At 38.5% G+C, this 19,815-nt stretch overlaps 1 protein-coding gene across 2 annotated transcripts in view; it reads left to right on the forward strand.

Annotated features, from left to right (window-relative positions):
* Positions 1-19,815, forward strand: part of ttc28 (tetratricopeptide repeat domain 28) — a 317,167-nt gene that overhangs the window by 271,645 nt on the left and 25,707 nt on the right. For both annotated transcript variants that reach the window (XM_081354984.1, XM_081354985.1), the window contains 4 exons: positions 4,936-5,045; positions 12,456-12,585; positions 14,108-14,326; positions 18,182-18,326. In XM_081354984.1, the coding sequence (XP_081211110.1) occupies positions 4,936-5,045; positions 12,456-12,585; positions 14,108-14,326; positions 18,182-18,326 (604 nt within the window). The remainder of the gene's footprint in view (positions 1-4,935; positions 5,046-12,455; positions 12,586-14,107; positions 14,327-18,181; positions 18,327-19,815) is intronic.

Genomic DNA, 19,815 nt, shown 5'->3' on the forward strand with positions numbered 1-19,815 from the left:
TTGTTCATTGAGGTATAAACGTCACGCTCAGACTCTGAAGCCCATGTTTACACGCTCACAGAGACATCTGGTGGTCCGCTCCCTCTGAGGACATTGAAATTCAGCTCATTTGTTTGGCTTCTGGTGTTACCCTGAGCTGGAGCGTGTTATCAATCCACCGTATGTTGCTATTATAATCCTATTTGAGATGTACGGGTGAGCGCTCTCTAACACGGCGAAGCTACTGATGTCCGGCTCGTGAACAAATTGTTAATTTGAACCGGTTGTTTTTAGTGAACTAGTTAAACCAGTGTCTCATGGTTTATAAGAAAAGGTGAGTTGACATGTAAAACGCTTTAGACACCCATGTTTCACATCATTACTGGGTGCTTTAATAATAGTATTGTGTATATGTGACCCTGGATGTCAAAACCAGTCATGAGTCGCACGGGTATATCTGTGGCAATAGCCAACAATACATTGTATGGGTCAAAATTATTGATTTTTCTTTTATGCCAAAAATCATTAGGATATTAAGTAAAGATCATGTTCCATGAAGATATTTTGTAAATTTCCTACCGTAAATATATAAAACATGTATTTTTGTGAGTGAATGCTGCACAATCGCCAACATAAATGGACAACCTTAAAGGAGATTTTCTCAATATTTCGATTTTTCTACACCCTCAGATTCCAGATAGTTGTATCTCGACCAAATATTGTTCAATCATAACAAACCATACATCAATGGAAAGCTTATTTGTTCAGCTTTCAGATGATGTATAAATCTCAATTTAAAAAAATTGACCCATGTGACTGGTTTTGTGCTCCAGGGTCACATATGTGACGTCATAACCTTTATTACCATAACCTTAACGATTATGTAAAAGATTTTTTGCACTGGGTCACCTTAAAGAACCAGTTCGTGGAAAATTTCTTGTCGCTAGACCATTTTGTTAAAAGGGTTTGTAGTTGAATTAGGTGTCCACTCAATAAAAGCTGTCCTGTCTCGCTGGTGTTTCTAAAATGGCTTTCCTCAGTTCTGTCAGCTGTCAGGAACCGAGCGGCTCACGGGCGGCCGAACGCTTTAATCACCTTCATCCAGGACTTTTGACAGTGACCTTACCGCTTCTTCCCTCCTGCGAGAGAGGCGGAGGACAGTGAGGAAAGGACAGATAGATGTGGATCCCGTCTCGCAGACTCTTTGCCAAAGGCCACCACGTCCTTCCATCTGACAGCCAATTAACTAAGAGTGGAGGAAATGTCGGACTCTCAACTCGGTTTAGCATTTAATTTAAGTTGTGTGGAGAACGAAATACGTGGGCCGGTGAACCATAGCTTGTCAGGCTCCGCATTTTGCTTGTTGTGTGTTTGATAATGAAGGTGTTTGATTGGTTCGGCAATGGAAAATCAACGGCTGGAAATTTACTGTTGGTTGATACCAGGTGCAACCGAATCCGACACAGAAGTGACTTAAACTGCAATTCATCGACTGGCCACTAGAGACAGGCTCCAAAAGAGAGTCAATCCCATAAACCCCCATGTTAAAATGCCCAACTTTACAGCAGAAAAAAGTATGTTTACATTCTGGTACAAAAAGTGGTTTCAGTCTATATAGTTAATTCTGCCCTTCATGACGACTGTGAGGGGGGTGAATTTTTTTATAACTCATCCGTTTAAATTATATTAAGCCTTAAAGTTCTGCATAATTAAGGGCGTGGCTACTTGAGTGACAGGTGGATTACCACTGATGTCACTACTAGCGTTTGTCTGCTTTCTGTTAGCGTCACGTCACCTCAGCTAATCCGCCTCTTTGCCCATTTTTGGTTATCCGGGAGTGACGCGCAGCCATGGCGGCCAGCTCCGCCCACTTTGGGCTTCAAAAATGCTCTTCAGAAACACTACGGGTGACGCCACGGACACTACGTCCATATTTTTTTACAGTCTATGATTGAAACTGGCGGTTATGGTAAGGGGCGGGACATTTCCCAAACACACTCAAAGCGCTTGACCAATCACAACACACTGATCCAGCCGACCAATCAGAGCACAGTGTGCTTTTCAGAAGGAGGGGCTTCATAGAGACAGGAACTAAACAGAGCGTTACTGACAGACTGGGAAAAGAGGAGCTGCAACAATGGAGAATATAGGGAAAATAATCAACATTCAAGCAGGAAAACCTGTTCTAGTAGAGCACAAAAACATCATTAAGACAAGGGCAACAATGTTCTAGACATGACCTTTGATTAGTTGATCTGACTGTCAAACAGTATGCATACTGCATACTATTTTCTGTCAGAATAAAAAAAAACAGTTGTTTACAAAGACATATTTAGGATAAAGAAATGGATAATTGGATATTAGTGTCGTATCTACCCATTAGAGACATCACTTCACTAAATACATACAGTGTGTGTAATTCAGAGCGATGTGGTCGTGTAGATGGTGTTGAGGGGGGGAGTGTTTTACTAAACATTTCTTTTGTCTTGGGTTTGAACTCGAAAGGAATCAAAGTGGTATTGAAACGCGATTAAAGTCTGTGTTGAACAGGGGAAAAAATCATTTCTGAGGCTTTTCTTCAGATCAGTGCCTGAGGAGACCTAAATACCAGCGCGTCCCGACAGCCATGTCAAAGTCTGGTGATGAAAAACATGAAAACACAGAGAATGAAAAGAATGGAGGAAGAAAAGAAAAGACAAGGGAATGTTTTGGAGGCTGTTATTGTAGGATGATTAATTGCAGAGCGCACCAAAATATGAATTTAAAAACAATGCATACGAGAACTGATTTCAACCACTTGAGAGTTTTGGTTATGCTTTTATTAAAGGAATACTTCACCCAACAAAAGAAAATGCATGTTTTTTCTTCCAGATAAAACGGAAGGAAAAAGTATGAAATCAAAGTATATACACTCCTGTTCAAATGTTTGGGCTCGGTAAGATTGTTTAATGTTTTTGAAAGAAGTATCCAAGGCTGCATCTATTTGATTAAAAATACAGTAAAACCAGTAATGTTATGAAATATTATTACAATTTTCTACTTGAATATATGTTAAAATGTCATTTAACTCCTTTGATCAAAACTGGATTTTCAGCATCTTTACTCTAGTCTTCAGTGTCACATGATCCTTCAGAAATCAATCTGATATACATTATTTCCATACTAACCAAACAGCTTATTAAGTTTATTACGCCCCGACTCTAGGGGAATATAAAAACACTAAAGAGGCGTAATAAATAATTGTTAGGTTGTTGTGGAAATGTCCCAGTCCCAGCAAGCATCACTCCTTTCAAAAACAAATACACAAATTTAAGCAAAAAAGTAATATATTTATTAAGGAATAACAAGTGAAATAAAGAGCATCTCTTCAGGGTGTCTCAAAGGCCAAAATAACAAACAAAACGAATATAAAAAAGAAAAAGAGGGGAAAATTAATGACCTAATCAAATAACAAAAGAAAATACATTTAGCTTACCTAACTCCCTGCCAAAAACAGAGATCAAACAATTTTTCAAAATAAACAAGGCAGGACACCTCTACGCTCCACACTGTTAGACATAGGAGAACGGTTCAGAGGTTACCACAAGATGCACGTTCACTTGAACTAAGTCTCTCTAACACAGGTCGTAACAAAGTTTAATTTATGAACTATAACTCATTTTTGAATCTTGGCAACACCTGGTCACGGTATGGACGAAACACTGCGTGTGTTATTAAAGTTAACTAAAACTATTTTGAAATGTTTTGGTCAACTGAAATATAGCTGGTAGGAATATAAAATATAAATATGAGGTAAAAGCTTTAAAAAAAAATAATAATAATGAAAATTAGAAAAGTTGGCTTGTCATCTAAGTGTTATAAAAAAAAAGTCTAAAATGCTAAAACTGGAATATGCAAGCTAAATAGAAATGTTGTTTAAAATATATATTAATTCATTCATTAAGAAATATATACAAATACAGAAGTACATGACAAAAAAATACATGACAAGCACATTGCTAAAACTCAACATCAAAATAAAAACTGAAAATATAAAATAACAATCTTTGTGTGGAAGAGAAAAACTACAATTTAAATACAATTATCAACTTTACTGCATCTATACTGCAAACAAACATAGACTAAAAGCCATAAAGCATACAATCTTGATATATTAAAACAAGAAAAGCACTTTTTGCCATGCGGTTGGGATGAGTAAACTTAAAGGGCTGGTTGATTATGATTTGACTTTTCTAACTTTAGTCAGTGTGTAATGTTGCTGTTTGAGCATAAACAACATCTGCAAAGTCACAACGCTCAAAGTTCAAAGCAAAGGGAGATATTTGCTTTTAAAGAAATCGCTTTATAAGGACTACAACAAACGGCTGGTAGAGACTACACCACATTCCTCCTGGGTTAGTGACATCACCAACCCTAGAATTTACATAAACCCCGCCCCCGGGACACGATTTATAGATTATCATGACAGAATATGCTAATCAATGACTAGAAGATAACTACACATAAGGTACATAAATTCATCAACTAACCATTGAGAAATGTCCAGTTGCTTCTACATGTTGTCACTTCTTCTTGAGTCTCTCCATCATTGTCTGACTCTGAACATAAAAGGCTAAAAGTGTTAGAAATCTTCAGTGCATGTGTGTGTGAGGTAAAAGGACACAAGCTGTTGAAGCTCCACCCCCTGTGCCGGGAGCAGCAGCTCATTTGCATTTAAAGGAACAGACACAAAACGGTGCGTTTTTGCTCAACCTCAAAAAGTGACAATTTTAACATGCTATATAAAAATATCTGTGGGGTATTTTGAGCTAAAACTTCACATACACACTCTGGGGACATCAGAGACTTATTTTACATCTTGTGAAAATCGCATTATACTACCCCTTTAAAACTGTTCATTTAAAACAATTCCTGGAGAAGCATTTGTGTGTAAATCTCTGTTTCGGTGTGTCTCAGGTCTGCGTCTGGCAGAGCAGCTGGGCCGTCGAGAGGACGAGGCCAAGATTCGACACCGTCTGGGGCTCTCGCTGTGGGCCAGCGGCAATCTGGAGGAATCCCAGCACCAGGTACAACACACACACACACACACACACACACACACACACACACACAGCCAATTTACCGCAGTCCCCGCACAGATGCACAGGACGCTCATGAATGCTCCTCTTGACAGAGCTCCACTGTCTCTGCTTCTTCTAATGATGTGTTTGTAGGCGTACGTGTGTTTGCGGACTTGTCATCGCCGTCAGACTCTTCACTTGTGACTTCATCATTGTGTGAGACAAACAAAGAGGCCGGATTTGATGTTCAGGGAGTCTCGCTGCACAAACACACACTCTCTGCATTCAGGCCCTAATTGATTCAGTCCAAACGAGACGAACGGCAAACACTCCAGCTCATGGTTTGTTTGAGGAATCCCTGCTTAGGATTTGGATGTTGCGCGATTCATCTGATCGGATTTCATTCGTTCGCTTCAATGAACCGATTCAGTGATTCATTTAAGTCACTCAAAGCCCCGCAGTGTGTGATGTCTGTGCCTAAAGTGAAGGAAATAGTCCCGGCGTAAATGCACACCATCGATCGCTTCAGAAATGGACGTGCTGAAGTGCAAACAGAGCTTTGTTTTGAGAACACCACACCTTGAACTACGTTTTTACAGTCGAATGATTCACAAGTCAATACTAAAGGGTCCAAGTGAATCACAAAAATATCAGAAATCAACCGGAAAGTGACAGAAACACTCCAGGTAGATTAGTTTAAATGTCTGTATATATATGACTTTTAATACTTTTATTCAGCAAAGACATTAAATTTTAAAAAGTGACAGTAAAGACAATTATAATGATACAAAAGTACATTTTTCAAATAAATGCTTTTTTTTTTACTTTCTATTCATCAAAGAATCCTGAATCAAATCATCATATTAGAGTGATTTCTGAAGGATCATGTGACACTGAAGACTGGAGTAATGATGCTGAAAATTCAGCTTTGATCACAGGAATAAATTACACTTTACTATATATTCACAAAGAAAACAGTTATTTTAAATAGTAATAATATTTCACAATATTTCTATTTTTACTGTATTTTTGATCAAATAAATGCTGAGCATACGACAGTCCTTTCAAAAACATTACAAAATTTTACCAACGCCTAACTTTTTTATGTCAGTCAATGTTGTATATATATATTTATACCAATCTATTTTAACATTTACAGTAGATTATCTTGCACTAAATTAAAGAGGCAAAGGTAGATCATTATAAAGATGCAAGCCTTCAGTTGTTGAAGAGCGCTGTCTCTTTAAGAGCTCATGTTGGAGTGAGTTCTTGTGAGAACAATTTATAATCCTAAATCTGTATTTAATGTCTTATAAGTGAGTGTTGCTGAACGTGAAACTAATCTAAAGTGTTTTTTTGACTTGAAAATATGTTAGAATAAAATAAATGTGAAGAAAAATGCCCTCATAAACATAAACATAAAAAAAAAAAAATTTCTCCCCCCGGATATAAAATATGTGGAAAAAAATGAATCATTAATAAAAAAGTGTACTTTTGATATGAGTTAGACAACATGTTTGTTTTCCTGTCACATTTTAGGATTGCTTTGTGCACTAATCTTTCCAATAAAAAGCATGAAACCAGACTGAGGTGTGTATTGAACCTCTGATATTATTTATTGAGCTCAAAGTGACAGATTTTATTAGATTTTTTTTTTGCTGATTTCTTTAGGTGGTCGGCTCAGACGGTGACGTCTCTGTAATCGTCTGCTCGGATCACGTTTCATCTTGGCCGTCTGGGCAGGAAAGCTCTAGATTGTTCTTCTCCCTCTGTAATTTACAGAGCCGTTCTCGCGTCTCGGTTACGGCGGGTCTCAAGGATGTTGATCGCATACGTGCCGAACGTCTACAGGGAGACGGAAGATTAGAGGATAATGTGTTTATATCATCGTACAGGCAATTTTGTCAATTAGGCAGCTGTGCCATTGGGGAGGGACGTCTGAAAGAGAGAGAGACAGTCAGTCTCAAGCCTCACGTGCCTCTGGCAGCAGCTGTCAATCAAACACGCCACGGACTACACGTTCAGATTAGTGCTGCTTTTGTTGAGACGTCCAGTCGTGTGTGTGCTGCAAGATCTCACAACGAAACGTCACTTTAACAAAAAATTTCCTCCAAAAATTTTGTTGTTGTTTTTTATAATACTTAAGGGTGTTTTTAAAATGATTGCTAGGTGTTTGCTGGGGTATTATGGGTGTTTTCTTTTAGGGCCCTATCTTGCACCCAGCGCAATTGACTTTGTACAGCGACGCATGTATCATTCCTATTTTGCACCCGACGCACAGCGGACTTTTCCCTCCACAGACGCACGTCGGTAAATTAGGGAATGAACTTGCGCTCGCGGGGGCGGTTCAGCGAAAAGAGGAGGCATGTTCCGGCGCAAACGTTCCCTGGTGCTATTTTGCAGGTTTAGAAAACAATTCCTCCACAGACCAGGAGAAACCTCGTCTAAAGTCAGCGGCGCGTTCAGATGCTATTTTGAGGGCGCATGCTTGGCCATAATGTAGCGTGTGCACAACGCACACTTTGCTTCTCTCATCTACACAGACGCATCAGTTCCCATTTTTGCAAACCATACATAATTACAAGGAAAAATATTCCACACGAGGGAAATCATTGTGGTGTCCATGAAGATGTTAAGGAATAGGCATAAATCTAGCTTACACATTTACCCAAATTATCATACGCCTGTTTAACCGAAGCTAATTTGGGTGTGTTTCTCCATCCCCAATGTCACTTCTCTGTGTTTTACGGCCCTGACGAGAACGTCGGTCTCCTCGACTGTGAACCGCTCCTGGCAAATCCGCCGTTATAATAGCAAATCCGCCATGGAACAAGCACGCCTGCTCTTAAAGGGAATGTGAGACGCTCTGATTGGTTTATTTCACGTTACGCCCAAACCACACCTATGAATAATGAAGCTACTTCTGACCAATACGTAGACAAGGGGCGATTCTAGGATTTTCATTTTAGGGGGGCTCAGCCCCCAATGAGGGTATGATTTAAAAAAAAAAAAAGTTAACATGCATATGGCATGGTTTTATAATCACCGAGGTCCCGAATGTGAGGTATTTAGGGGGGTTCGGGGGCATGCTCCCCCGAGAAAATTTTAATTTCTCTGATCTACATATGTGCATTTTAAGATGTTTTGAAGGCCAAAAAAATTGGATAACAATTTAAAACCATGTGCGGGCAGATGTTTATTTTCCACACTTCATCAGCATCACACTCTTTTTCTCTTTGTTTTTATCTTGCTCTGTCTTTTCCCCTCCTAAAGCTGAGCTTCGACTGATATAGGCTTTTCATTTTTGTCTGTCAGTGAAGAAAGTAAACATAGGGTCAACTGATAGGTTGATTTATGAATCATTTTCTCAGACAAAGCTACCAAGAAAGCTAGGTAACTAAGTTTATTCATTAAATTCATTCACAATATTTACACATTCATTATTGATCTAGGCCTAATATATGGCCGTAGACAGGGCTTTATAATCAAATAGGTCATAAATTTGAGGTTGTTATGGGGTTAAACATTTTTATTTCTCTGATATTTGCATTTCAAGACGTTTGAAGGCCAAAAAGGGATAAGAAATAGATTTAAATCCTGCTCTCTCCTCATCTCCATCACTCTGTCTTTATCTCTCAGTCTCCTGATCTGGCCTTGTCTCTTCCCCTCCTAAAGCTGAACTTTTTTAATTTACCGAAGGCTACAAATTGTATTATATTAATTCTCAACATGTAAGTTACACATGCATTATTAATCTTGTGCCTATGAAAACGGCTTTGTTAATGTTTCTTGTCCCCTCACAATGACATAATTACACGTTATATAGGCCTATTTTCAGCTCAAAATGGCGAAATTAGACAAAAGTTTATTAGTTTTCTAATTATTTTTGTCATTCGTTTAACATTTATGACCTAAAAAACTGTCAAATATAAAATGCTTTAGCTACTTACATCTTCTTAACTCGCACTTGACCGTAAACTGAAGCGTCAGTCGTGCTGCTAAAATTCGCGCTCAGCAGCTTCTGCGAACACGAATTTGTGTAGCCTACACTTAATCACAAATGTTTAGGGGGGCTAGGCAGAAGTTTAAAAAGGGCCTAGTGACGCCTATGGTTCTCACTCTGCGTGTGTTTCGCGCTGGATGACGGTCGTGCTGAGCGGTGCAGGTACAGAGGAGAAGTAGAAGAAGAGAAGAGGATGACACCATTTGCTAAGCGGGGATGGTTTCATTTTTATCCTTAACACATACATTTTAAACCACAGACTGCGGAGTATGTTTTGGACATTATTTAACCTTGTCAAAGACGAACAAAATTTTTAGAATAACAACATTTCTTACTCCAAGTTTTAGGGGTGCTGAGCTGCTTTTTAGGGGTGCTGAAGCACCCCTAAAAAGGGGCTAGCCTCGCCCATGACGTAGACCATTGTAGATTTGCGTCGGGCACCCGAGATCCGCCCACAAAGTTACTTACGTTTCGTGTTTGATACTTGCGTTTCAGATCGTTAAAATAGGGCCCTTAGTGTCTTGAGAGAAAAGAGTCCTGCAAAAGTCTTAGTCATATTCAGGTCATTAAATATAGCGTGGGTCAGTGTTGTTATGCATTAATTGGAAGTTGTGCTCGTCTCTTCTTCCATATAGTGACGTGTGTTCAAGTGAAACGGCTTCTGGAACAAGAGCAAATGTGGGCGGGCTTGATTTTATCCGTGAGGAATTGATTGGATGGTTGTGATTTGCTGTTGGTGGATCTCATGTGAGTGACAGGTTGCCCCGCCCTCGTCATAAAATAACACGTCACAAGATTCTTCATTTAAATAATTCACTCGCAGAATAAAGGGGCGGGACGTGGTTGAGTTAGTTAGTAGTGTGTTAAACTGGCGGTTATGGTAAGGGGCGGGACATTTCCCAAACACACTCGAAGCGCTCGACCAATCACAACACACTGATCCAGCCGACCAATCAGAGCACAGTGTGCTTTTCAGAAGGAGGGGCTTCATAGAGACAGGAACTAAACAGAGCGTTACTGACAGACTGGGAAGAGAGGAGCTGCAACAATGGAGAATATGAGGGAAAATAATCAACATTCAAGCAGGAAAACCTGTTCTAGTAGAGCACAAAAACAACATCAAGAGTTTGAAAAAGGGCATATAGGTCCCCTTTAAAAAGCATGAGAAAGTATTTTAGCCTCCAAAATATGACAGAAGGTGCACATGCTCTTGTAATGTGTCGACCGAGCGTTTGTGTCTGCGTTTGCAGAGTGTTTCAGGCCGTGGAGTGGAGAAAATGAAAAGAAACCCGAGTCAGCTGATAGTACAGCGTGTGTGAGTGTAGTAATAGTAGCTTTTCATGGCCTTCCTCCCTGGTGACTCAGTTTGGTGTGTGTGTGTGTGATGTATAGACAGTTCTGGAGCGCTGCAGATTGCAGATGGTGTGTGTGTGTGCGCGTGTGTGTGTGTGCTGATGCATTCCGCTCTTAATTGATTGCAGGCTGGCTGTGCTGTATGCTGATGAAGGGCTCTCTGCAGCCGAACCCCTGAGAAACGCTGCATTCCACGCCACAAACACACACATATATCTTGAAAACACATAAATACTCAAACATGCAGCATCAGCCAGCACTGGGGGGGCGCTGAAGTACGAGATACTGCTCGTGTGGAGGAGGACGGCTTGGCCAGACAAATACACAGTAAACAATGATGTTTCCAAGTTCTAAATGAAACAAAAAATGACTGGAGTGTATTTTACAAGAAAATACTAGTTCAGTCTGTCTGCTTCAAAATGTCACGTTTAATTCAATGTGTTGCTTGACATTTCTTTGTAATTATTTGTGAAATGTACTAGCAATCTTTGAGTGAAATGGTTTCAAAATAAATCCTACACCTTTTTTTCAGTCACCGTTTTTTTTATAAACTGTATTTGCAGTATGTCTAGTTTTGCTGTAAAAATATTTAAATATTTCTGTAAACAAGACTTTGCTTGAGGAGCAAATTGCTTTAGATTTTAAGACTTCTTTTTATTAACTTTTAAAGTTATTGCATTAATATTTCTCTTCCCAAGTGTTTTTCTTGTTTTAAGCATAAACCTCACTAAGTTTAGTCCGGTTTCTGCATAAAAAAAGAAAAAAATATTTGCAAGTCGTGTACGCTGTATAACATTGAATATACAACTTATATATACTGTATACAGTATATATATACAACAAAAATTTGGTATCACTTTAGTTTAGGGTCCAATGCTCACTACTAAGTTGCTTATTATCATGCATATTACTAGGATATTGGCTGTTTATTAGTACTTATAAAGCACTTATTAATGCCTTATTCTGCAATATCATATTCTACATCCCTTAATCCACCCAATACCTAAACTTAACTACCTTACTAATTATTAATAAGCAGTAATTAGGCCTTTATTGAGGCAAAAGTCATAGTTAATAGTTAATAGTGAGAATTTAACCCTAATCTAAAGTGTGATAATTTATAAAATATATTAACTGTTGTTGTTATTAACAGTTGTTCAAATCGTTTCTAATGATTGTTAGAAGAAAGATGCGAACGGCAGCATAGTTTGTGTAACATTAGCAACACATTATTAGTTGTTGGATAACTTGGTCAAGCAAAAGGCTAATCATATTAATTACCGTTATGTGTCCGACGTTGTAAAGAGTTGTTACCTCAGGAAGTTGACCGAGTGAATCTGTGAGCTGGCGTGAGTGAGTGGAGGCGGGGCTAATTAGCATATTCATGGATCCTCCATACTAAATGAGGCAAGGGTGTCGAGTTACATTCAAGCTATTTTAATTCATGAAGACATTTGTCACACTACTGAAAAACTTAGTTTAGTTAGCATTGCTACTTTAGGTTTGTTCTCAACTCAGATGTCAGCTACACACTCGTTTTCTCAGCTGTCAGCGGTGGCAGCGTCACACACACACACACACACACACACACACGCATATGCTGACTCTGAATGAGAGCTTATCATTAGCCAGAAATACCACGTCAGTCATCCCACACACTAACTCGCCTCGAAACACTTTCCATCACCAAACGAGAACGAGCCGCTTGCAGTGCAAACACAACTGTGGCTGTTTCAGGACGTTCATTTCCACACGTGCCTAGATTGGTTTTATGTTGCTCAGCGGCTCCATAAGGGCTTCATCTTGACTTGCTGTGATTTGATTAAAGGCAGCAAGAAAACAAGCACAGAAATGTGTGAAACTGATGTGTGTTTAGGCGTAGAAGTCTGCTGCCCTCCGCTGGTCACATCTGAGCACTGCAGACACACACGCTGGTCTCATTAGGCGTCGTGTTTCTCTGTAGCGTGATAACACACGTTGCAGTGTTTCGTGATCGGTGTCAGAGCAGGTCAGTGCTTTATTATTAACACATGTGTGTGAATCTTGTTTTTGCCTCACAGCTGTACCGTGCGTCGGCTCTGTTCGAGACCATTCGTCATGAAGCCCAGCACAGCACCGACTACAAGCTTTCGCTGTTCGACCTGCAGACCTCCTCGTACCAGGCTCTCCAGAGGGTCCTTGTCAGCCTTGGTATAAATATTCTCCTCTTCTTCCTTCCTTCCTGCTTATATCATGCGGTAACCATTCAGACCACAGAACAGTGTTTAAGCGCTTAAGGATTAATGTACAGTCACTATAAAGGGGTTTATTTTGCTAAAATGAGCAGCTGACTGGACACTGCTAAAAATATGACGACTCGATGAGTTAATTAATCTTTTTTGACTTGTTTACCAGTTCAGATATCTAAAAATCCTTGAAACATGACACATTTATTTATTACTGTAGATGAGTTTATACTTAAAATGTGAAAAATATATTATGCAGTGTTGCAAATGCATCTTTGTTCAAGGATTTATAAATGGTTAGAAGTCTTAAAAGTCTTTTATGCTCGTCAGATTTATTTGGGGGGAAATACAGTAATGTTTTGAAATATTTGCAATTTAGAATAGCTGTGAATATATTTAAAACTAATTTATTCCTGTGATCAAAGCTGAGTTTTCAGCATCATTCCTCCGGTCTTCAGTGTCACATGATCCTTCAGAAATCATTCTAATATGATGATTTGGTGCTGAAGCAGCACAACTGTTTTCAACACTGATGATAATCAAAAATGTTTCTTGTATTATACTGTATATTTCTGTGTAGACTGGTATTTTTCTTAGAGGATCATTTGATTCAAAATCTTTTGTAACATTATAAATGTCTTTACTTTCACTTGATAAACTTAATGCATCCTTGCTGAGTCGAAATTGACCCCAAATTTTTAGACAGTAGTGAAAATACTGATTTTGAGTTTGTTTTCCGTACATTAGAAGCATTACAAGATATAAAAAGCACAAAATTGCATCGTGAAAGACTACGAGAAAAAAAGTTTAATATAAAACAATTCGCTGACAAATGCTAAACTAGGACACTCTTCTCCCCTCCTCAAATACATAAGACATTAGTCTATATATATATATATATATATATATATATATATACATATATATATATATACATACATGCATACATACATACATATACATATATATATATATATATATATATATACATATATATATATATATATAGTGTTTGTAAAGTAAAGAAATCACTGTACTTTATTAACCATTGCATTGCAAACAAGCAGAGATGTTCCAAACTTCATTCACGATTGAGTTTTGATGTTTGACTGACAGTTAGAGAGAGTTATGAGGTTTAGTCACAAGCTCTTTTAACACTTTTCATTGGTTTGCATTTTGCAAAACCCACAGACAGACGCAAAGGGTGATCAATAGTAATGATTAATGAATAAAAATGAAATATGGAGATTCAAGGTTTCCGCCTGACAGCGACGACGAAACAGTCAATGATCTCAGTGAATGAAGTAAGAAATACTTGATGTGATCATAGCTTTATGAAGACCAGTGTTGACCTTTGACCTCTGAAAAAAAAAAAAAAAAGTATTTATAAGTGTGTGTATTGTAGCACCGCTGAGCAATCTCTCAGAAATGTTGTTGTATCCCGATGCAATGACAAATAAAGGCTAATTCTGTAATGTGTCACTCAGGGCATCATGACGAAGCTCTGGCCGTGGCGGAGCGCGGACGCACTCGGGCCTTCGCCGATCTGCTGGTGGAGAGACAGACGGGCCAGCAGGACTCGGACCCGTACACACCCGTGACGGTCGAGCACATTCTGGACACGGTGAACGGGCAGCGGGCCCTGGTGCTCTACTTCTCCCTGGCGGCGGGATACCTGTACAGCTGGCTCCTGGCCCCGGGGTCCGGTAAGACACTCCAGAGCCCCGTTCATTCATGAACTCCCACCACTAACGCTCTGCATAACTTTATACGGTCTGAAGGACATATCACTCATGGGGAAGCTTCAACAAAACAAGCTGAAAATATCCGTCTGATGCATGTATAGAGTGTGTGAGAGTTTAAGTGTGTGTGTTTGTGTGTGTGTGTGAGAGAGAGAGAGAGAGCATGCACGGTGTTTGTAACATGAGAAAACAACACTTTTTAATGCACAGCACAAACTGATGCGCTGCTTTAAATACAAAGTAAAGTTGTGTGATTAGTTAGGCCTACTTCAATTATCAGTCATGCAATAATGTAACACGTTTTTTCCATGTGTGTGTGCGTACGTGCGTGTGTTTGAAGTATAGAGAGAAAGCGGGGAGAAGTCATGTGACTCGCCTTACTGCATGCAAAATATTTATACGCAATATGATCATATTTATGAGTGTTACGAAGAGCTGTGCATGTGCAAGCGACGGGATTTCAGATGTACGAGCACCGCTGTCTTCAGAGTCACATGATCCTTCAGAAATCAGTCTAATAATGATTTTCTGCTCAAGAAACATTTCTGATTATTATCAGTGTTGAAAACAGTTGTGCTGCTTCATATTGTTTTTTTTGTGGATTCTTCAAACAGAAAGTTCAAAAGAACAGCATTTATATAAAATAGAAATATTTTGTAACATTTTAAATGTCTTTACCCCAAACTGGTACAAAACTGGTTCCCCAAACAAAAAAATATTGATAATAATCATAAATGTTTCTTGAGCGAGCATCAAATCATCATATTAGAGTGATTTCTGAAGGATCATGTGACACTGAAGACTGGAGTAATGATGCTGAAAATTCAACTTTGATCACAGGAATAAATTACACTTTAAAATATAGGTCTATTCAAAAAGACAACAGTTATTCTAAATTGTAATAATATTTCACAATATAATTTTTACTGTATTTTAATTAAATAAACACAGCCTTGGTGAGCCGAAGAGGCTTCAAAAACATAAACAGGTGTAAAGCGTGCATGTCTGGCAGTGATGTGTGATGTAGTGTGTGTTGAGCTCAGCCTGACTGAAGCGATGGAGTGATGTGATGTGGGTGGGGGGGTGATGGAGGTGTGAGACGGGCACAGAGACACGCTGAGACACTGTCTGTCTGTCTGAACACACACCAACACAACACACACTAACACATCAATAAGACACACACTTGGTTAATGCAGAACAAAATCAAACAAAAATATGTCAATAAACTAAAGACTACTGATATAAATAATAGCCTTTATGTACATATTTACATACATATACATACGTACATACAGAGGTGTATAGATTTCACTAATTACTTCTCTGATTATCTCCTGGCTGAAATCAGGTGATTGGAACAAAATACTGAGGAGGACTTTTACTTTCTGAACCTGGACTTTACACCTCTGCGTACATACATATACGTTTGTTAATGTAGCAAGTTGGGAACACAGGACAAAAATTCATATTTTCATGAAGAAAGCACAAGAAAGAAAAACATTAAAAAGATACAGTTTTTAACAATACTTAGGCTACGTCTACATTAATCCGGATACATTTGAAAACCGCACAGCCTGAAAACGCTGAATTCACCTTTACTGCGCATGCGTAAAACCCCACAAAAGATCACTGATATGATTCAGATGGAAAAATAAATAATGAAGTTATCGTGCAATTTTTCTGACAGGATCATTTTATTCAGTAAAATATCTCACTATTCACCAGAGGTGGACGAAGTACACAACTTCCTTACTTGAGTGAAAGTACAGATACTACCGGTCAAATATTACTCCGTTACAAGTAAAAGTTGTAAAGACCTATTTTTACTTAAGTAAAAGTACAGAAGTACTCATTTTTAAAAGTACTTAAGTATCAAAATTAAACAGTAAATGTCAATGCATTGTTTTATTATTGTTGCATTGTTGTGTGTAATACTTACTGTACCTTATGCCTCTGAATCTATCCCTGCACTAATATCAATATCACATTTATTTCTAGAACACAGTTCCAGTAGTGGGATTGAATGTGAGATTGAATAAGTGCACTCAGTAATGTCCACAATGGTTTCAGACACCCAAATGGCTGTTCCCTCAAATATTGCCCTATTTAAAGTTCAACTCAAGTAAATGTACTTTGTTACTGTCCACCTCTGCTATTCACTGATGCGGTCCAGAAGAGTGTGCAATGTAGAGTATTTTTAGCAACAGTGTGAAAGTGAATAGCACATAACAGGCACAAAACTGGTATAAACATGAATATATTGGTACAATATGCATCACATGACTAAATTTACATCATCGTTTTTAAATAACACCGGTTTCACAGTCCACACTACAACGTGAAAACGCCGTTTTCAAATGTATCCACTTTGGAGTGCGTTTTCAAAAAGCTTAATTTTCATTAAATATGTAAAGACGCCGTATGTTCAAAATATGTATGTTAATATATGTATGTTAAAAATATGTATGTTAATATGTTAAAAACGCCGTCTCAGTGTGGACGGAAGGCCAAAATGGAGAGAAAAATATACGTTTTCAAACGAAACCGTATTAGTGTGGACATGGCCTTAGATTAAAAGTTGATGTCAGCCATTTTAAGTCATTATTTAACCAGAAGGCACCTGTTACACACTCAAACACGTCGTAAGTTTTGCTGAACCTCATCCTACAACAAATTAACAGTTGTTTAACCTAATCTGGGTTTGCTTTACTTTCAAAAGTATAGCATCGAGTGACACACACACACACACACACACATGCTCAGCTTCACGCTGTCGTACTCCTCACACCTTCTGTTCCCCACGGCTTCATTGTGCCGCCCGCTGTTTGGTGAAGCTGGGAAAAAGCTGAGAATTAATGCAAAGTGGCAGTACCACCTGCCTCCCTAATGCCACCCGTCACAACCACACACACGTAAAACACACTCCATAAATATTAATAAAACATATACATTTATATGTGTGTGTGTGTTAGTTTTAGTACACTAAAAATCCCTGGACACACACTCACACACGTCTGCATCTCTCTGGACTTGAAGCTCATGTATTTATTTATTCCAGCATTGACGTCTGTAGCAGAAAGACACGTCAAACCAGCGGACATCTGAAAGCGGGAGTGCTTTTGCTCATTAACAAAATTCACCTAACTAGATTTCAGCCGGTCACAGGAGACCGCCGACCTTGCTCGTGACTCGTGTGTGGCTCTATACATTATTCTAATTTCATTATTAGGCAAAACACGCACTTTATGTCTAAAACACTGGAGTTTGAGACCGTTCGGTCCAGCCTGAATGATTGTATTTTACATCTGACCTTTAAGTGTGAAATCGGTAACACTTTACAATAAGGTTTATTAGTTAACATTAATGTATTGACTAACATAAACTAATAATGAGCAATACATTTGTTACAGCATTTATTAATATTTGTTATTGTTAGTTAATAAAAAGACAACTGTTCATTGTTTGTTCATGCTAGTTCACAGTGCATTAACTAATGTTAACAAATACAACCTTTGATTTCAATAACGTAATAGTAAATGTTGAAATTAATATTACCTGATTAATAAATGCTGAAGAAGTATAGTTTAGTCTAACTAAGGTAGTTAACTAATTAACCTTATTGTAAAATGTTACCGTGAAATCACTGTACTACTGAGTAACTTCTCATGATATATTGCTTTTATAAAACATCACCACCAGCAATATAATTAACATTGGTTAATAATAATAATCACCTTAATCATATTTGTTTAATAAGGAATATAGATATAAAGACCTTTGTCTGAATCAGCATGACCTTTGCTCTCCATCTGACAGGGATCCTGAAGTTTCACGAGGTGTATCTGGGTGAGGGCGCGTCGGAGGACTTCCAGGAGGCCGGCGGTGGCGTCATGCCCTCGTCTCTGGAGCAACACATCGCTAATGCCCGTGAAGCTCTGGGTGTGGACTCCTACTACAGCAGGTGAATGCTTTAATCATCGTTAAAAGATCAAACACCCACGCGATCTCATTCCTAAATGGCAACGATTCAGCTGCGTCTTTTAAACCTTTGACCGAATCACAATGAACATTCGGATCTGTGTTTGCACGGCCGCTGGTCCAGAGAGAGCCGTTATCATGTATAGGTATGAAACAGCTTCACAAACAGTCTTTTCAACCTCACAGTATCATTTCTGTGAGACAAATATTCAAAATATCACAGGAGTGAGATAAAAGTTTATAGTCCGGATATAAACACTGATTTCTTTAGCGATCAAAATTGAGCAAATCACCTTTGAAAGTTATTTGGCGCTTCAAATAAGGATTGTATTTATTATATCGTTACACCAGTAGGTGGCGACAGGTGACTGTTAAAAAATGTGTTTGTCATTAAATCATTCATTCAAGAGATTCGTTCAAAAAACACTGATTCATCCAGTAATGAAACAAGTGAAGTATTTATAAGTGAGTCATTGAATCATTCATTCAACCAGAGTTTGTTCAGAATCGTGTTTCTCATTTAATCCAGAATCGTGCAGCTCTATATCAAGGAGATATAAAAGGAGATAATCTGGTGGCGTATGCATGACACATCAAACTTACTGCCCAGACTTGTCGCTAGTTATTCATAATTTAGATATTCACTAATATTAAAGGTGTTTGCCTGTGCAAAACTCACCAGGACATTGCTAGGTTAGTCTAAGTGTTTCCTAGGGCATCGCTAGCAGGGTTTGAAATGAACTCATCACCCAATTTGGCTCCTAGATTTTTAAGTTACCGGCCATTCAGAACTTCTACTAGCCCAAAAAAATAATAAAATAAACCAGATTAACATTGTTACAGCTATATATTATATAAAATTTGGATTTCATACGTTAATTTCTAATTCAACAAGATCCTGTCGTCCAGCCATCTCCTCCCTTCCTCTTTAATTCTCATCACCAAAAATGTATTTTAGGTCGACAACAAAAAATAACAATGTCTTTTCTGTTAACCCAATGCTTTTTACTCTTCGCTATTGCTTCAATGCTTTAAAATAATGGAACAAGCGCGCCATTATTTGTTGCGTAGTGACGTGTGTGTTCAAGTATGCCAGATATGAGCAGACTCTGTGCAATATGCTGTATTTAAAGGGTTACTTCAGGATTTAGCATTAAGCTTTGTATTAGTAGAAAACCTGTAGTATTTTCGAATTACAATGCTTTCCCCCCTCATATCCCCCTGAGAGGAGAGATTTATGTATTTTTTGTCTGGAAAAAATCCTCATTTTGCGTCATCGGAGGATTTTCTGTCCAGAGGCTAAAGACTACAGCCAGTAGATGGCGTTGTTCCGCATGTTTTCAGCCCGCCCATAGAGGGTGGGATCTCCCTCACATAATGTACACACAGTCAGCCCTCTTTCTTTGGAAGCTAAGCTAGCAGGCTCTTGTTCTGTGGAGAAAGCGGAATAATAGGAGAAAGCTGAGTAAGTA

Source organism: Scardinius erythrophthalmus, assembly GCF_964197995.2.
Source record: "Scardinius erythrophthalmus genome assembly, chromosome: 23".
Classification (NCBI taxonomy): Eukaryota; Metazoa; Chordata; class Actinopteri; order Cypriniformes; family Leuciscidae; genus Scardinius; species Scardinius erythrophthalmus.